Genomic DNA, 15,423 nt, shown 5'->3' with positions numbered 1-15,423 from the left:
AATGTTTTATGTTGGTTAAAAATAAAGGAATCATTAAACTGTTTTATTACAGAAACAGTCCATCCCATTCTGTATTCAGGATGTTGAAACTAGAAGTATTATATGGTGAGCAAATTAGTTTTGCTTCGCTGTATTTAGTCAGCCATTTGTAACATACCATGTATGACTTTGGACAAGGGCAAACAGAAGGTTTAAGGCAAAGTATAGAAAATATACACAAGGCAAGGCTGCTGTTTGTTAAGGTTAAAAATGTTTGTCTTGACTGAGTTCATTTTCTTGACGTTTGTCCTTTGCCTTGGGCTGACGAGCTGTTCTATTGCTATTTTGCTCTACTGTATTGATTTATATAGTGCATGCTGTGCAGCCAGTCTCACAACAGAGCTGTAAAAAGACTGGCTTATGGAATACTAGCTGGGTGGTTTAGGAGTATCTGAAGGACTGATTTTAGGTTTAACCACTGGGAGCTGTCTCCTGGCTGAACAACTATGGAGGAATGGCTGAATGGGTGCCTTCCCCCTCCCCCCCCAAAATAAAAAAATAAAAAATCTGATTGCCTGGGAAGACACTGCTTGCCCATCCTCTCAAACCAAAGAAAGAGTATAGTGAAAGTGTAAATTGCTGTTTGTGTGATGACAACACCACTAGGAAAGGTAGGTCTGTGCCCTAAAGAACTGAAAATAAAATGCTTCATTTCTGCAATAGCATCTGTTAGTAGGTAACTTCTGCACCAAGTCCCACCAACTAGAATATATGAATATGGGGGTCTTGTATATCCCATCTGGAAGGACCTGCAAGTAGGCCTGCTTAGATGGCAGTGATAATGCTTTCTAGACCTGAGTTGTAGTCATGACTTTTGTGTTTTGGGTCAAGCCTGGTACTGACTGAAGAAAGAAGGAATGAAAATAGGGAACATGATAAGCCTCAAAAGAATACAACATAATGAAAAAACAGAACAAAAGAGGAATATTTGAAAAGCATACAAAAGCCAACTGAGAGAAAATGAAATGAGAAGAGGGAAGAAAGACTTTAAACGTTTTCATGATACAAAGGAAAGGAAGCCTAGTGGGAGCCTGGGCAGAGGGAGGGAACAGGTTTATTGTCATCTAGCAGTTGTAATGGTTGGATGCAATTTATTTTACACCTGCTCCCCACCAGTTGTTTTCATCTAATTTTCTTTGGCCAGTTGTCAAATAAGGTCTTTGTTTTGTTTCCATGTTGTGCATGGTTTCATGAACTTGGTATTCTCTGGGTATGAAGTGTGGATTCTTCATTACTCTACCTTTGCCCTTTTTTTCATTTGTTCTTTTCTTTCCTCCAGATTCCACAGGCATTCAGACAAGCTCCGTGGCAGAGTTTGGGGAGAGGCTATTCAAGGCAGTTATTAGATGCTGCAAAGGTAGGGTTAAGCAGTCTTTCCTCCCACTCTGCTTGGGCATGTGGGGGGGGGGGGGGGGGGAACAAGCCCTTGGAGCGTCTTCCAATTTGTTACATGTTTTACATCCATTGCATAATTTCCCTTTTTATCATTTCTGAGTGTTGCGAGATAAATGGGAAGTTATGTTTCTGCCTCTGGAAATGGAGAGAACCTCTGCTGAAATCCTGATATTCTTTCCCCCCTTGAGAAATCTTTTTGAATCTCTAAAAGTCAGTGGCATCATGCAGAGTTTTTCGGAAAAGCTTTTAGAAATGTAATTGTAGCTTGCTGACACTCCGATTCATCTCGGTGTTTTATATCTGACAATGTATGGAATGCTGCGCGTTGTGCATAAACCTTTATTACTCCAAAAATATGCTCAGTTTGTGAAACATCAAGAAACTTTGCATATTTACTGCTCACTCACATGGGTGCCAGTCTGCCACATGAGGCTTTTTTTTATTCTTGTTGTAAACATAAGAGAATTTTTATGAAGCTTCCTTTACTAATAATGATGCAGAAATGCATAGCATTTTAGGATGGAAAGGAAGGAAGGATGTGCATTTATTGCACACATACACCCACACTAACTTACTCACTTTTGCTCTTGTGCTTTTTCAAAATGCTGTTAAGTGGTTTAACAAACTTGTTTTTTTCTGTGAGACTTAGGCACACTTAAGTGCTTTGGTAACTTTAGTATTAAAGTGCATATAGTACATGAAAGAAATGAGATTTTGAGTTAAGGACTCCTGAATTCTAATATTAAATCATGCTACATTTTAAAATAGTTATATATGAGATCCCCTAATAGAGCCTGATCATAGTTCTCAGTTTTAGATGGTCTAACACTTTCATTATTACTGATTTTTTTGCTACATTTTTTGAGAACTCTTATTGCTTCCATCGTTTGCAGCAGACCTGAATGTGGAGTAAGCCCTGAACTAGTCAAGTCAGATAAATAATAAAAAATAAATGAATTATAAATTATCTTCCCCTTCTTTTATTTGCATTAATAAGGAAGATTTTTAGTAGAAATTCCCCAAAAGTCCAACTTTTGTGCCACCACAGCAGCATCATATACTGTCCTGGAAATACCTGAGAAGAGCAACAGGCCAGGCCTGGTTGACCTTCTCTGGAGTCCATCCTTGCATCTGGCCCAGGTATTCTGCAAGTGCCTCCTGGGACAGGATTTCCCCAGCCTTTGGTGTGGAGCTGGGGGCAACGCTCTGCCTCCTGGAGTAATGGATTGCTTATGCTGCTTGTAATTTAATTATTCCTGTAGTTTGAGACCCAGAAATTTGTGCTGCCATGCTTAAATGTCAAGATTGAACCTGTGCTGTTGATGAAGAGATTATGGTTACAGCTTCTGACAACATTATTGAACCATTTTCCACAGGATCCCTGGCTCATTTTTGCAGAGATTGGACACAGAATTAAGTTTGCATAGGCAACTTTCCCTGTCATTTCCTCTGTCCTGCCTCTGCTGTTGACTTCCTTCCCTGACTTACAGGTGAAGTCACTGCTTAGCTCAGTTTCTCCATCTGCAGTGTGGGGATAATAATTTAATAAAAAAACTTACCTGTCTCAGGATGTTATAGATTAATGTTTTGACTTGAAAGCATTTATAGAGCTCTGAAAAAGTGCCCTTATTATAGTTGCTAAATGGCTCACAGCATTCCAGTGCAACACAGTGATGTTAAGCACCTCACTGAAAGTCCTGTTGCATTTTGAAAAGGGAGTTCGGAAGAATGGCATTTTTTTCTCACCCAGCAAGGGAAAATAACTGTAGCTGAAAAATAATAATAAAAAATGCTTCTAGATGATTTAGAAGCTTGGCAGCTTCCATGTTAAATTTAACATGCAATTAAACTGTGACCACTGAGAACTATAACCTGTTTGTAATTTTCTTGATATTAGGCTTCTATAAAAATATCTTTAAATGACATGGTGGACATTGTTTGGCTTGTACATAAAGGTGAATTCTAATTGCCTCTTTTGCTGTGAGCTGAAAGACTAGCTAGATGATTTTTTTTCTCTTGCATATAAAAGCTCTGTGAGCCAGCATAACCTCTTAGTTACACCTGTCAGTGTCCTTTTTTTGGTCATGTTCTCTGGTTACACCTGTTCCTGCTGTTACCTGTAAACCTTATAAATTATTGAGCATAATTGTTGCTTTTCACAAGAAGGAATAGAACACATCTCACTTGCTCTTAAACCTTGTCTAAAGACGAAAGTTGTAGTAATTTAATTTGTCATTTTAGAGAATCTGTTTAGTTAAACTGGTGCACACCCTGTGAGCACCCATGTATTTGGTTTACATCTGGCTTTTATTGATTTAGTTTTTCAGTAAGCAACTGTCTTGAGTAAAATCAATGTAAGTCAGTTATAAGCTAAAGTGAGTACGTCGTCCAGGTGCTCACATGTGCCTAATTGAATCTGTATGCGTAGAAAATAGATCTAACTAATAAGGTGATACTTCTTACATTTGTTTTCAGAGTTGAACTATATTCAAAGAATTTAGAGTTCTTTCCTATAACCCTTCACCTATCTTTGCTGTAAGATACCATTAACATTTATGCTACAAGATATGATGCCTTCTCGTACTGACTTTTAAGAGCAAGATGCTATTCTTGGAATGTAATCTCCATTCCTTTTATGATAACACTTTGCTGCTGTCCTTTTGCCATGATTGTTGCATTGAAGTTAGAGATTAACTTTTGCACACCTTTTTTTAAGATATGATTCTTGAAGTCACTGTATAATTTTTTTTCTTTTTCACACAGCATCTCCCAAAGTGGCCACATACAGAAAAGAGAACATGTTGGCATGGTCATGCAGGTGGAGGACTCCACACAAATCCAAAGGAAGGGGTAAAAGCTTGATTAGACAGTATTATTCAGAGTATCTGAATAAATAAAAACACATTCAATTTTTTAAAGACTTAAGCAACTGAAAAAACCACAAATTGTCTTCACAGATTAGACTTCAATCTAGTCTAATTAATAATGTTAATTGTGAATTTTGGCTTACTAGCTGTTAAACTACTAGGACTGCTCAATACATTTTTTTACTAGTTAAGTTTTTTATTTAAAAAAAAAAAGAAGGGTCACATGTTGACTTGAAATCTACCTCTCTGGTATTTTAGTCTTTCATGATAAATATGTTCCATTATAAATTAATAGGTTGTTTTATTTCTGTCGGTCAGTGGCATTTCTAAGACTTGACATTTGAGGTGGCAGAAATTTGCTTGTGGATATGAGTTAGTGGAACAGTCACTCCACCTACATTCAGTACAGGAATAAAAATAAACTTGGTAGTTTATAAATTGACTATAACTTTGATTTAATTTCTTAAGATGTTAATGCATACAGTGGTGTGCTAGCAGTTATGAACAAAAAAAATCCTTAGTGTTGAAAGAATATTTTTAAAATTGCAAAGTCAAGCTCTCATAAGGTAGGACTGCATAGAATTAAGTTGTACATGCAAATCTAATTCTCTTGTGCATTTTGCATGTTGATATGTAATCTTTAGCTATGTGATCATCACCTGCCAGGTTTTTGGGCGGGGGGGCCCTGTAGGGGAAAAAAAATGTGATCACATCACTAATAGGTGTATCATGAAGCACAAGTAGGATAAATTAAGGTTTGTAAACAGTCTTTAATTCTGGAATTTCCTAACATCCAAGTACTTGACTTTTGCCACCCTTCGTGTGTGTGCGTGCGTGTGGTTTTCCCCCCAAGTTTATTAGCAAAAGTCTAGCAAATCTGATCATGTGTGTCATGTTGACAGCTATGTGGTTCATTAGCAAGGATGGAAACTTCAAGCCCACCTTACAGACCTCTTCCCCCTTAGGCAGACAGAATAGCTGATGAAGGTGATAGACCATTCTCTCCATAGACCACTACTAGAAGACGAAGCAGGCTTTGCCAGGAAGTACAAGAATCTTGGTCTTGTTCCAAACACCAGATGGGAGTGCTGCTGAAGATACAGACCGTTTTGCCTGTTTCTTCCCTAGCATGCTTTCAACTTGATCCCTTCTGTCCCCTCCATCCTGCCTTTTTTTCCTCTTTCTTCTTACGTGTTCCATTCCGAGTCCCGTTCTTCTGGAGTTTCTTGTCCCGGTCTTCTTGCTCAGTAAGACAATGTTTTCACATCCTATTGTCCCAGCTAATCCCATTTTTCTCTTCCTCCACACCTCCCCATCTGTCTGCCAGACCCCTTGGCATGATCTACTCCTTTTTCCTCAGACTGGGTCATCTTTTGTCCCTTTGTATTTGAATTGCGTTGCTTCCTCATCCAAGTTTTCTGGATATCAACAAGGTGTAATGCTGAGCAGCTGAGAACAAGTACAGGAAGTGTTGCTTAACCTCTTTAGTCCTGAATGGGAGAGAGCTTGCTCTTGCTCCCTAGGGATTTGTGCATGTACAGACCAGTGGCATGTAGAGGCTGTGAGGAGATGAAGCATGAGAATGGCTTTACATGCTCTGTGAGGATGAAATCTAAAGTTTCCATCTCCTTGTCACTCCAGTAAATATGCTCCCATTGCTTCCAGTACTATAACTTTTATTTTCTTGACTATATTAGTCAACTGTTTGTTAAGGCTTGAAATTTGTTTTTCCAGAATTCCATGGAAAAAAGCTGCAGTCCTGGTATGTTTCACATGGAAATTCATTTCACATACTCACCTTTATAATTGACATTTTAAATCCACCACTGGTGGAGGCTGATAGGCTGCTTCTTGAAATGCAAACCTTTTTCAGCTGAAATGCTTGGACATGTAAATGTCATTTGTCCTGAAAGCTTAGTAACACTTAGTCCTGACACTTCTTGTAAATAATCACGGGGAAGGAAATCTACAAATACCAACAGGTTTGAAGTAGCCTAAAAATTATATTCCAGGCTGACTGGTTCAGTCCAGAAAAGAGATTGCAAATTCCATTTACTAGGATGCAGAAATATTAAGAGTGTGGATTCTGCCTTCAAATTGGTTAGGAATGTTCTAACCAGAGTTTTGGCAAGCACTTTTTTTTTTTTAAGTTGACCTAAAATGGCATTTAAATACTTAAATTAAATATTTAAGTAGGAACTCTCTTTTTTTAATGAGTAACTTGTGTTTTTTCCTTTGTAAGACAATTCCATGAATGCTTATATTTCAGTAAATACAGATTAATGCAACCACACCAAGAATAGTTAGCTTGGCCTCTCTCAAAGAAATGCTCATTATTAGGTTGTTGGGGAAAATAACAGAAATTAGCAACAGGCTACACAGAGTGGGTTAAAAGTGAAGGCCAAGAGTAAGACTCAGTGTATCAATCGCAACAGTTGGGCAAAGGAGTAGATAGGCCACCTCTCTGCTTCCTGAAAGCAGCTGGGTCTAGTTTGTCTATTGCAACCCAGTGTGCTAAAATTAGGGCTTTTGGCTATTCTGATTTCTGTACATTGGTAAACTAGTTTAGGGATGGCGCTCAATGCACAAACATCCCTGACTTTGTCTGGGAAATGCAGCTTGCTGTCACCTGAGGATTTTTGTAGGCTAGGGAAAACTGCAGCTGACCACATATGCCTACGTTCTAACTGCAACTGCTGGAAGTGGTATCTGACCCTCTTTCTTTCCATCTGCACAGTGGAGACTGCATTAACTTTTTTTGCAGTATGCTTCATCAGAAGAGAGCTGTTCTGGTGGTTTTCCCAGAGTTTGTATTCTAATCTCCTATACACTAGGTTTACAGAAGTTAACATTCATTTTATGCAAGTGTTAAGACTTTTGTTTAAAACAAAGTAAATGCTTTGCCCCTTCATAGGATATGGAAATAGTTCTTAAACTTGAGCAAAGCAAAAATATACTATGTATAAAATGTGTGCAGCATAGCCAACAAAACAGACACACAGGCAGAAGTGCCCATTCTTGTCACATCCCCTCCTGGTCCAACCCTGCATGCTCTTCCTGGAAACAAGGCGCACACATCTATTTCTGGGAGGAGCATGCAGGATTGAACTGAGAGTCTGTGGCAAGAGTGGGAGCTCCTGTGTGTTCTAGGTTTATCAGATAACCCTAATGTAGTAGCCACAGCCCTTCCCAGTCCAGCTCTGCGGAGGGCACACAGGGTAGTTTCACCCTGTTGCAGTGATGGGGGCACCTGTGCTGCAGCACCCCTGAAAGGCTCTCACAGCACCTTGGTTAAGAACCTTGGGAGTAAATTTTTTGGTTTTGTAACCTTTCAGAACCCTCCCAAAGCCTTTCCTAGTTTTTTTTACCTTTTATTTCTTTTGGGTTTGTCCTCTTAACAGTTTTTTCCTATACAGTCTGACTAGGCAATAGCAACATACAACTCTCCAATAACTCTGGTAGCTTTTATGTTAATATGGCACCGGCTTTTTACTTCCTTTTAACCAGGGATCCTGGTTTTCTCTGTTTAAACATTCAAAATTCTTTGATTAAGACCCCCAGAATCTGTGTTTATTAAAATGAAATACTGCATGTGTCAGTTGAACACAGTGTTTTATTGTTATATTTACAATTTTAAAGCAATTTGAAAGCCTACCAGTGCCTCTGTCGTTATAATAAAATAAATTCTGAATACCTATATATTTTTGCATTTGATTTTGGTATTTTTACCATAGAAAATCAGAGCTCCCCCTGCCGCCTTCGCTCACCCGGATGCAGGTCTAGCTACAGCTGTCCTCCTGCTGCTTTGAGGCACTGGGAAGCTCTGATATGTCAGTGCTCATCACTCCCAAGCCACAGCTTCCCTCCCTCCCAGCCTCCCAGCCCTGCTAGTGCCCCTCACTCCCAACTCACAGCCTCCTGCACTCTCAGCCTTGCTGGTGTTCCTCACTCATGACCTGCTGCCCCCAGATCCTAGCTCCCCATGCTGCATCAATCTGCCCCCCTCTGTGTGACCTATGTCCCCCCTCCCATAGACTTGCTCACAGGCAGCTGGGAGAGCTGCTCTTCACCACACTGCTTGGGGATACATTGCTGTCCATGTGCACACATGTACATGGTGCTCCCCGTGTCCAGTTGCCATCCTCCCACTCCCCTCAACCCAAAGCAGCTCCTTGCAGGCTGGAACTCTGCCAGCCTGCAAGGGGAAACCCGTGATTTCCTGCATTTTTCTCCTTTTGAAGGAGAAAGTCTCTGTTTTTCCATTGCAAATGGAAAACCTGAATCTCTGTTTCTAACGCATGAATAGTGCTCAGGAAAAATCTCTTCCAGCTGTTTAGATTATGAGACTATTTATGCATATTCTTGGCTCAAAGGGAAAGATTCATGCACATGTTGCTGGAAATAATGTCTCTCTTCTGTGTAGCTAGGGATAAGCGGAAATATGTTGTTTTTGCACCCACTGCTGACTTATGAATCATAAGCTTATCCATTTTCTAAACGCTATGTGAAGAGTACTTCTTATTTACACTGCTCAGACACATTCACAGTTGTTGACAGTACATACAGTATCTTATTAACTTTTATACTCTTGTTCTTTGAAGATGAGATTAGAAACACAAAAGAACCTGCTTTTTCTGTGCACTTATAAGCTTAAATTTGTCATATTTGTTTCTCTTGTTGTTTTAAGAGCCTTTTCCCTTCAAAACAAACTACTTTTTTCCCCTTTGGTTCTAACTTAGCTTTAACAGTGAATTTTAAATTGAACTTACATCTTTCTCCTGAAATTGGGGAAGGTACATGAGATTCCCTACTGTGGGGAACATGAAAATGTTGAAACATCCATCTGTTTTCATGGACTCCTTTTTAATGAAAATTCATCTTGAAAAGGGCAAACTTCTTTTCCACCAAGCATTGCTTGAAATGAAGAGATTAGCACACATGGGTGATGGGTAATTCAGTCTACTTGCTAGTTGCTGGCCTCCCTTCAGCTTTAGATAACCTTTCTGTCTTTCAAGATTACCCTTGGGTGTCCAGCATTGAAGAATGAGTTGTTGGTAGCTTTGCAGTGCAGTGCGGTGTGTTTATATTATTCCTAACTGATATGTATTTTTAATGACTTCATACAGCAAGTAGACTTTGCTTTGGAATTCAAAAAGCAAAATTTCTCTGCTTCTGTTACTAATCTATTCCCCTATAACACCAGGTACTTTTTCAAAAGGGTTTGCATTGGAATATTGGATTTGGTTTTGGCCTTAGTTGAGAGAGAAAAGTAGGAAGATATGAAATAAAAACAAAAACTTTATAGAACTATTTAAGCTAAATTGTAGCCATGTACTTTGGAGCTAGCTTAATGGACTCATAATGCATGATTACCCAAATTCAGAACCACTTCTGTTAAATGAAATGGTGACATTTTATGCACAATTAAGCGAACTAGAACAGTTTTCTTGCTCTTAGCCATAACTTCGCTGTGTGTACATTGAAAGAATCCCACTATACACTGTAGAATGTCCTGAAAGAAATGGTAGAACAAGGTTCATTGCTATTCTGTTAGGGAAAAAATGTGGCATGAAGCTTGTTTAAATGATTAAGTTTTAAAAACATTTCAGTTTGATGCATCTACATCATTGCTTTTGAACTCTCGTAATTTAAACTTGTCAAGCAATTTCACAGATACAATTATATCACATTTAGGAGTTCTTATAATCTTAGAAACTGATCTGTAGAAACCTGTATGTTCTTTATTAATAAATGCATTTAATACTCCTAACTTTCGTTTCCTGCACTCCATCCAAATCTCTTTTGCCACACAGTTTTGGTTTCCTTCTGCTCTTCACTTGACTTCTTCCAAACTGCTACATGTACTTGAAATGGCTTCCTGCGAGAGATGAAATATAGGAGCTTTTTACATACAAGCTAGGAAAAACTACCTGTTCCATTTATTATCTCAGCTGGCTAAATGTTTATCTTTCTTGTTTTGCATCTCCTTATATATTTGACACATGCATTTCCTTTAATGGCTACAAGAAATTTATAATAATATCACCTTTGGAAAAATAGGAACATAGGAATTGCCTGACTGCATCAGATCTGTTGACCATCTAGTCCAGGGGCCAGCAGCAGATACTTCACAGGAAGTTGAAATTGCGGTGTAAATTGTCCCATCCCCGCTTAGCTGACCTCTGTTTTGATATCATCTTATCACCTAATAGGTTAAATTGTCTTAACTTCCTGTTCTGTGATTTGTATCCACTCCAAAACGTTTCCTTGTATTACTCCAAAGCTCTGTTGAATCTTGCCAGGTTCTTTGCCTCAATGGCATCCTCTGGCAACAAATTCCACGGTGTAATCAGACACAGAGTGAAATAGTATTCCTGTTATCAAATTTGAAATTGTTCCATGTCAGTTTCATTGAATGTCCCCTTATTCTTCTATTATGAGACCAGGAGAACTAATAAAATGGTAATGGAAAATAGATCATTTGAGTCTGAACCTCTTAACAACATTTAAGAGATGTTACTAGGGGTCCACTGAATGAGATTTTTTGGGGCCAATACCAATCCGATTCCAATATGCAGTCCCACAGTGTGGAAAGTGGCATCTGGCTGGTATGTCTGTTGTGGGGGATGGGGTGGGGGGGTGCAGGTTGAGGCCCCTGCGGTGAGGGAGGGAGTTGGGCCTGGGCTGGGGCTGGGGCTGGGCCAGGCGCAGGGGCAGGGGCAAGTGCTGCCCAACTGGGGTGGGGCAGGGCACGGGACAGACCCATGGCTTGTCCAGGGGGCATGGGGAGGAGGGTGGTGGCTCCTGCTGCTGCATACACCCTGGGAGGCGGGGGGGTCATGTACCCCCAGATCTATGCGGGGCAGGGTGGGCTGCTACTGTGGGCTGGGGCCAGGGCTGCGCTGGGCTCTTCTTGTTGGGGGGGGCTCCATCCCATGTCCCACCCCAGCCACATTCTCACTTCCTCCCTCACCACAGGGGCCTTGATCTGCACTTTCCAACGTCTCTCCTTCCCCCCACAACAGACGAACCAGCTGGACCCGGCTGCTCTCCATGCTGCCGGGCTGTATTCCTGGCCGCCTGCATGCTGCTGTGTGGCTGCATGTATGCACGTGGCATTTATTGGCCATATCAGATTTAAAAAAACAAAACCCAATTGCTAATACTCTCAATTTTCCTCATATTGGTGCTGATCCTATATGGGACAGATATATCAGTGCACCTCTAGATGTTACCCTATTCAGAAGTCTAGAAGTTATTGCAAATGATATGAAATTATGATGGCCAGTTTATAATTTGTAAGTCTCAGGTGGTTAAGAAAGAAATTTTAATTTTTTCTGCTTGCATCTTATAAGTAATACTTTTAGTTAAAGGCCTAATTATTGATTTGTAACTTTCTTTTTTAAAAATGAACTCTTAGTCCCAAAAATAATCCTGCCTTAGACTTTGTGGGATTTATAGAGTAATTTATTTTAGATTAAAGAACTAGTTTATGAATCTACAGACCTTTCCCCTCATTCTTCCTGTGCTTTATGTATCTTTATTTCCTTTATGCTTCTATTGGTCTTGGGTGTAGTCCTGTATGCAGTAAGAAAATATACTAAAGTTTCTTAATGAATTCAGATTTTGAACATTTTGAATAAATTTGGTTTTGTTTTAATGAAATTTGCCTTGGATTTATACTTTGTTTCTTCCACTTTAATATCCTAATAAGATGTGTATCTCTCTCTTTTTTTCCTTTCCAATAATAGCTGAAGGAGGTAGATGCCAAGAAAATTATCAAAGCAATGTTATCATACGTGTGGCCCAAAGATAGACCAGACCTACGAGCAAGAGTAGCCATATCTCTAGGATTTTTGGCAAGTGCAAAGGTAAGAACTGTTACTCAGTTGTATTGGTGTCATTGCTGAGTCAGAGGTGGAACTCTAGTGTCCCTATGCAGTTCGTGGTCAGCTGCCAGAAAAGGGGCTCTCAGGCATAGGTGTCTCTCTTTTTTTTTCTTTTTTTTTGGTTATGAGATGCTATTAAAACTTTTGGAGTCTGGGGTATTCCTGGTGCTGTAGAAAAAGAAAAAGGGAAAAATAGCTTCATTTGTACCAGATAGTGTAGTCCTGTGTTTTTAGCAATCACTGTACTATCCTTTATTTAAACAAAAGTTCAAAAGCAGAAGAGCAGCGTTCAGCTCTGTTACAAGGCAGAAGTAATGGTTTTGCATTTATTTTGCTTTTAGTCTCTGAAAGAATCCTTTTTGTTCCAACCTGTAGTAAATTTGTGTTGACCCATTCCCAGGCACTTGGAGGAAAACAGGCTCGCAATAAATTTCTACATATTGTTAAAGGAAGGACAGAGTAGGAGTAATATAGAGGAACAAGTGGTTATTCTCTTTATGTACAGATGCTTTTACCTTGGAAAACAAGCGCACACAAAATCTGTGACTGCAAGGTGCTGCAGAGCAAATTCTTGTTCTTTCACTGAAACCAGAGTCTCAAACTATTTACCTACTGACTGTGAGCATATTATACAGAAGTTAAAATTAGATTTCCACTGGGATAAGCTAGCTTCTTGCAAATGGAGTTAAAGAAAGAGGGTTTTTCTGTGGAGAAAGTCTGTCCTGGCAAGAAAACAGCTTCAGTACTGAAAGCAGTTGAATAATGTATCAGCTTATTGGCATTCAGCAACAATATGGAAGTTGGGAGGAAGAAACAAAATAGAGCCACAGAGGTGATGAAAGGAGGGTACTTTGAAGAGAGATGTTTGTTTTGAGCTCAAGTGGAAAGACCAGTTTTTGGCTTGCAGCTCTTTGTGCTACCATTAATCTCTCTTAAATGGATAGTATGGATATGTTCTCAACAGATATTCTTTCTTTTTCAATGTCGTGCAGGAAGCTTATGATAACCCAACTAACGGTATACAAGCTGGCAAATATATGCCGTTGAGACTTCACCTTCTTCAGCTTTTCATATTTGTACCTCTGAATCCAGTAAACAGTATTCCCAATCTGCTCAAAATCTAGGAGCCACAAAGGGCTGAAGATAAAATTACACAGGTGCTTGCATGTTGTATTTACCTAGTACTCATGGAAATTTAGGTCTTTGATTGTTGTGTGTCTAATATGAATGCTCTTCTTATGCCTGGCAGCAAATCCAAAAATTCAGCCTGAAGAGGGCTGTTTTTAAAAGCAGTCTGAAGTATTCTTTGCCATCAAAGGCAGAAATGTACCACTTCAGTGGAAGGTTAGATTCCTGAGTCTGCTTCTACATGGTTCTGCAAGAGGGCCTTCAGTCTGTATTAAGGGATGCTACAGGTAGTGACTTGGGATGTAGTAAAATGAGATTGAAGGCCAGCATGCTTTACTACCATAAATAGGTCTGTATTAGACACCCTTCTTCTTAAGCCCAAGTCTGCACCCAGCATATAGTTCACAAACTGCTCTTTGCTCCATTTATACCAAATCACAGTAATGGTGATGCACTCGAGATCCTGTTGGGTTTTTTCCTTTCCTTTCCCTGCATTATTTCCACGTATCCTACTTACTTGAATTGAAGGTGAGGTTTCTAAAGTGGTGGTAGAGGATGTAGGTGCAGGGTAGGTGCCAGGGGATGCAGCAATCACAGGGGGATGCAGGTGTTGGGAGAGTGGGGGACGAAGGGGCAAATACTAGGGGGACAAGCAGGCTAGGCTGCAGAAGAGGGGGAAGGTGGCAGTGGAGCAGGTCTGGGGTGTGCAGCCACCGTGGGGGGAGGGGCAAGCCACTTGATAGGGGTGTGCGAAGCTTCGGTCGCCTGTTCAATTCACAGAAGATTCAGCCCAATTCAGAGACTGAATCCGAATCAAATCAGGAAACCAAAAAAAACCTGGAGCCTCCTAATCGATTTGGAAAAGATTCAGAAAAAGATTTGGAAGGCAGTCTTTTAGGGGAACAGAAACTTGAGAAGAGGGAGGGGGAGCAGGGCGGGAAAGACTGACATCTGTAGCTGGCCAGTGACTGTGATCTTTCCCTGATTCTCCTTCCAGTCACAGTGCTCTGGGGGAGGGATGTAGAAACAACACATAAGCCTGTCTGCAGCCTTTCTGCGCCTTTTGTGAGCTGTTCCTACCTGAGCATCGGGAAGGCCCCCTGTTACAGATTACCATCCCTGCTGTTTGCATGCAAATCTGCCAAAAACTGTCAAAGTTATAAGCATTTCAGTGATTTCCCATTACAGTCTATGGCCGAATCACCGAATCTTTCCAAATCAGTGCCAAATCTTCCGAAGGTGATTCAGCTGAATCAATTCGGGACAGTGATTCAGATCTCTGAATTGAATCGCTGTCCTCCGAATCGGCCAGATCCGAATCAAATACTTCCCTATTTGCACAGGCCTACCATCGACTTTGCTACCCACTGGCGTTGTCCTACGCTTGCCTTGCTGCAGTGGTAGGAGGTGGAGGGGGTACAAATTTAAGATCACCTCTCCAAAGCTAGACTCTGGACATGGGAAATTATATTGCATTCATACGTTTTTCCATCTAGAATGTAATTATTGGTGGGGGGGGGAATCTTAAATTCAAAGTTATCTTGGATTTGGGTAAATGTGGTGTATTGCTTTTTTCAACATCTGAAACAAACTGAGGCAGACTAACAAGAAGCTGTTTTTCACAAGTGAGAGCGACTTCCAAGTAGAGAGAAAATGTTGGGTTTACCAGTTCTTCTAAGGTTTTGGTTTGTTTTCTCCTTTCCAGAGAGGGAAGATGCTCTTTGTTTCCTTTTCGGTCACTAAAGCCTCACAGCTGTTTTTTGACTATGGGGTTAGCAGTACATGTTTGTTTCTGAACAGAAAGTAGTATTCCAAACGGTATTTCTTGGTCACTGATCATATTGGATTAATTGCATGGTTTTACTGGTTTCTGGCGTCATATGAAAACAGAATTAAAGCTGGTTAACATTTTAAAAATTCCAAAACCTGCTTTGGAAAAGATCAGTATGTTTCCATTCTGTTTTTCAAAGCAAAATGGTACAGCTAGGCTCATACCAGTATGGCCATGCAGCAGAAAGGGTGGAAGATCTGGAGTCAGTGGTTAATATGCAGGACAGAACTGTACTGGAGCTGCAGGCCCTCGGGTTTTCCAGCAGCCTGTCAGG

General features: G+C 40.3%; 1 protein-coding gene across 1 annotated transcript in view; it reads left to right on the top strand.

Moving 5' to 3' along the window:
* The first annotated feature begins 629 nt into the window (after positions 1-629).
* ABCB7 (ATP binding cassette subfamily B member 7) overlaps positions 630-15,423 on the top strand; it is a 63,752-nt gene continuing 48,958 nt past the window's right edge. Inside the window, exons 1-4 of the mRNA XM_006032701.3 lie at positions 630-650; positions 1,319-1,396; positions 4,198-4,284; positions 12,053-12,172. Of these exons, the coding sequence (XP_006032763.1) occupies positions 630-650; positions 1,319-1,396; positions 4,198-4,284; positions 12,053-12,172 (306 nt within the window). The remainder of the gene's footprint in view (positions 651-1,318; positions 1,397-4,197; positions 4,285-12,052; positions 12,173-15,423) is intronic.

The sequence above is a fragment of the Alligator sinensis genome, unplaced genomic scaffold (assembly GCF_000455745.1).
Source record: "Alligator sinensis unplaced genomic scaffold, ASM45574v1 scaffold1196_1, whole genome shotgun sequence".
NCBI classification, from domain to species: Eukaryota; Metazoa; Chordata; order Crocodylia; family Alligatoridae; genus Alligator; species Alligator sinensis.
The sequence above is the reverse complement of the archived record's forward strand: the minus strand, read 5'-3'. Positions and strand labels throughout refer to the sequence as shown.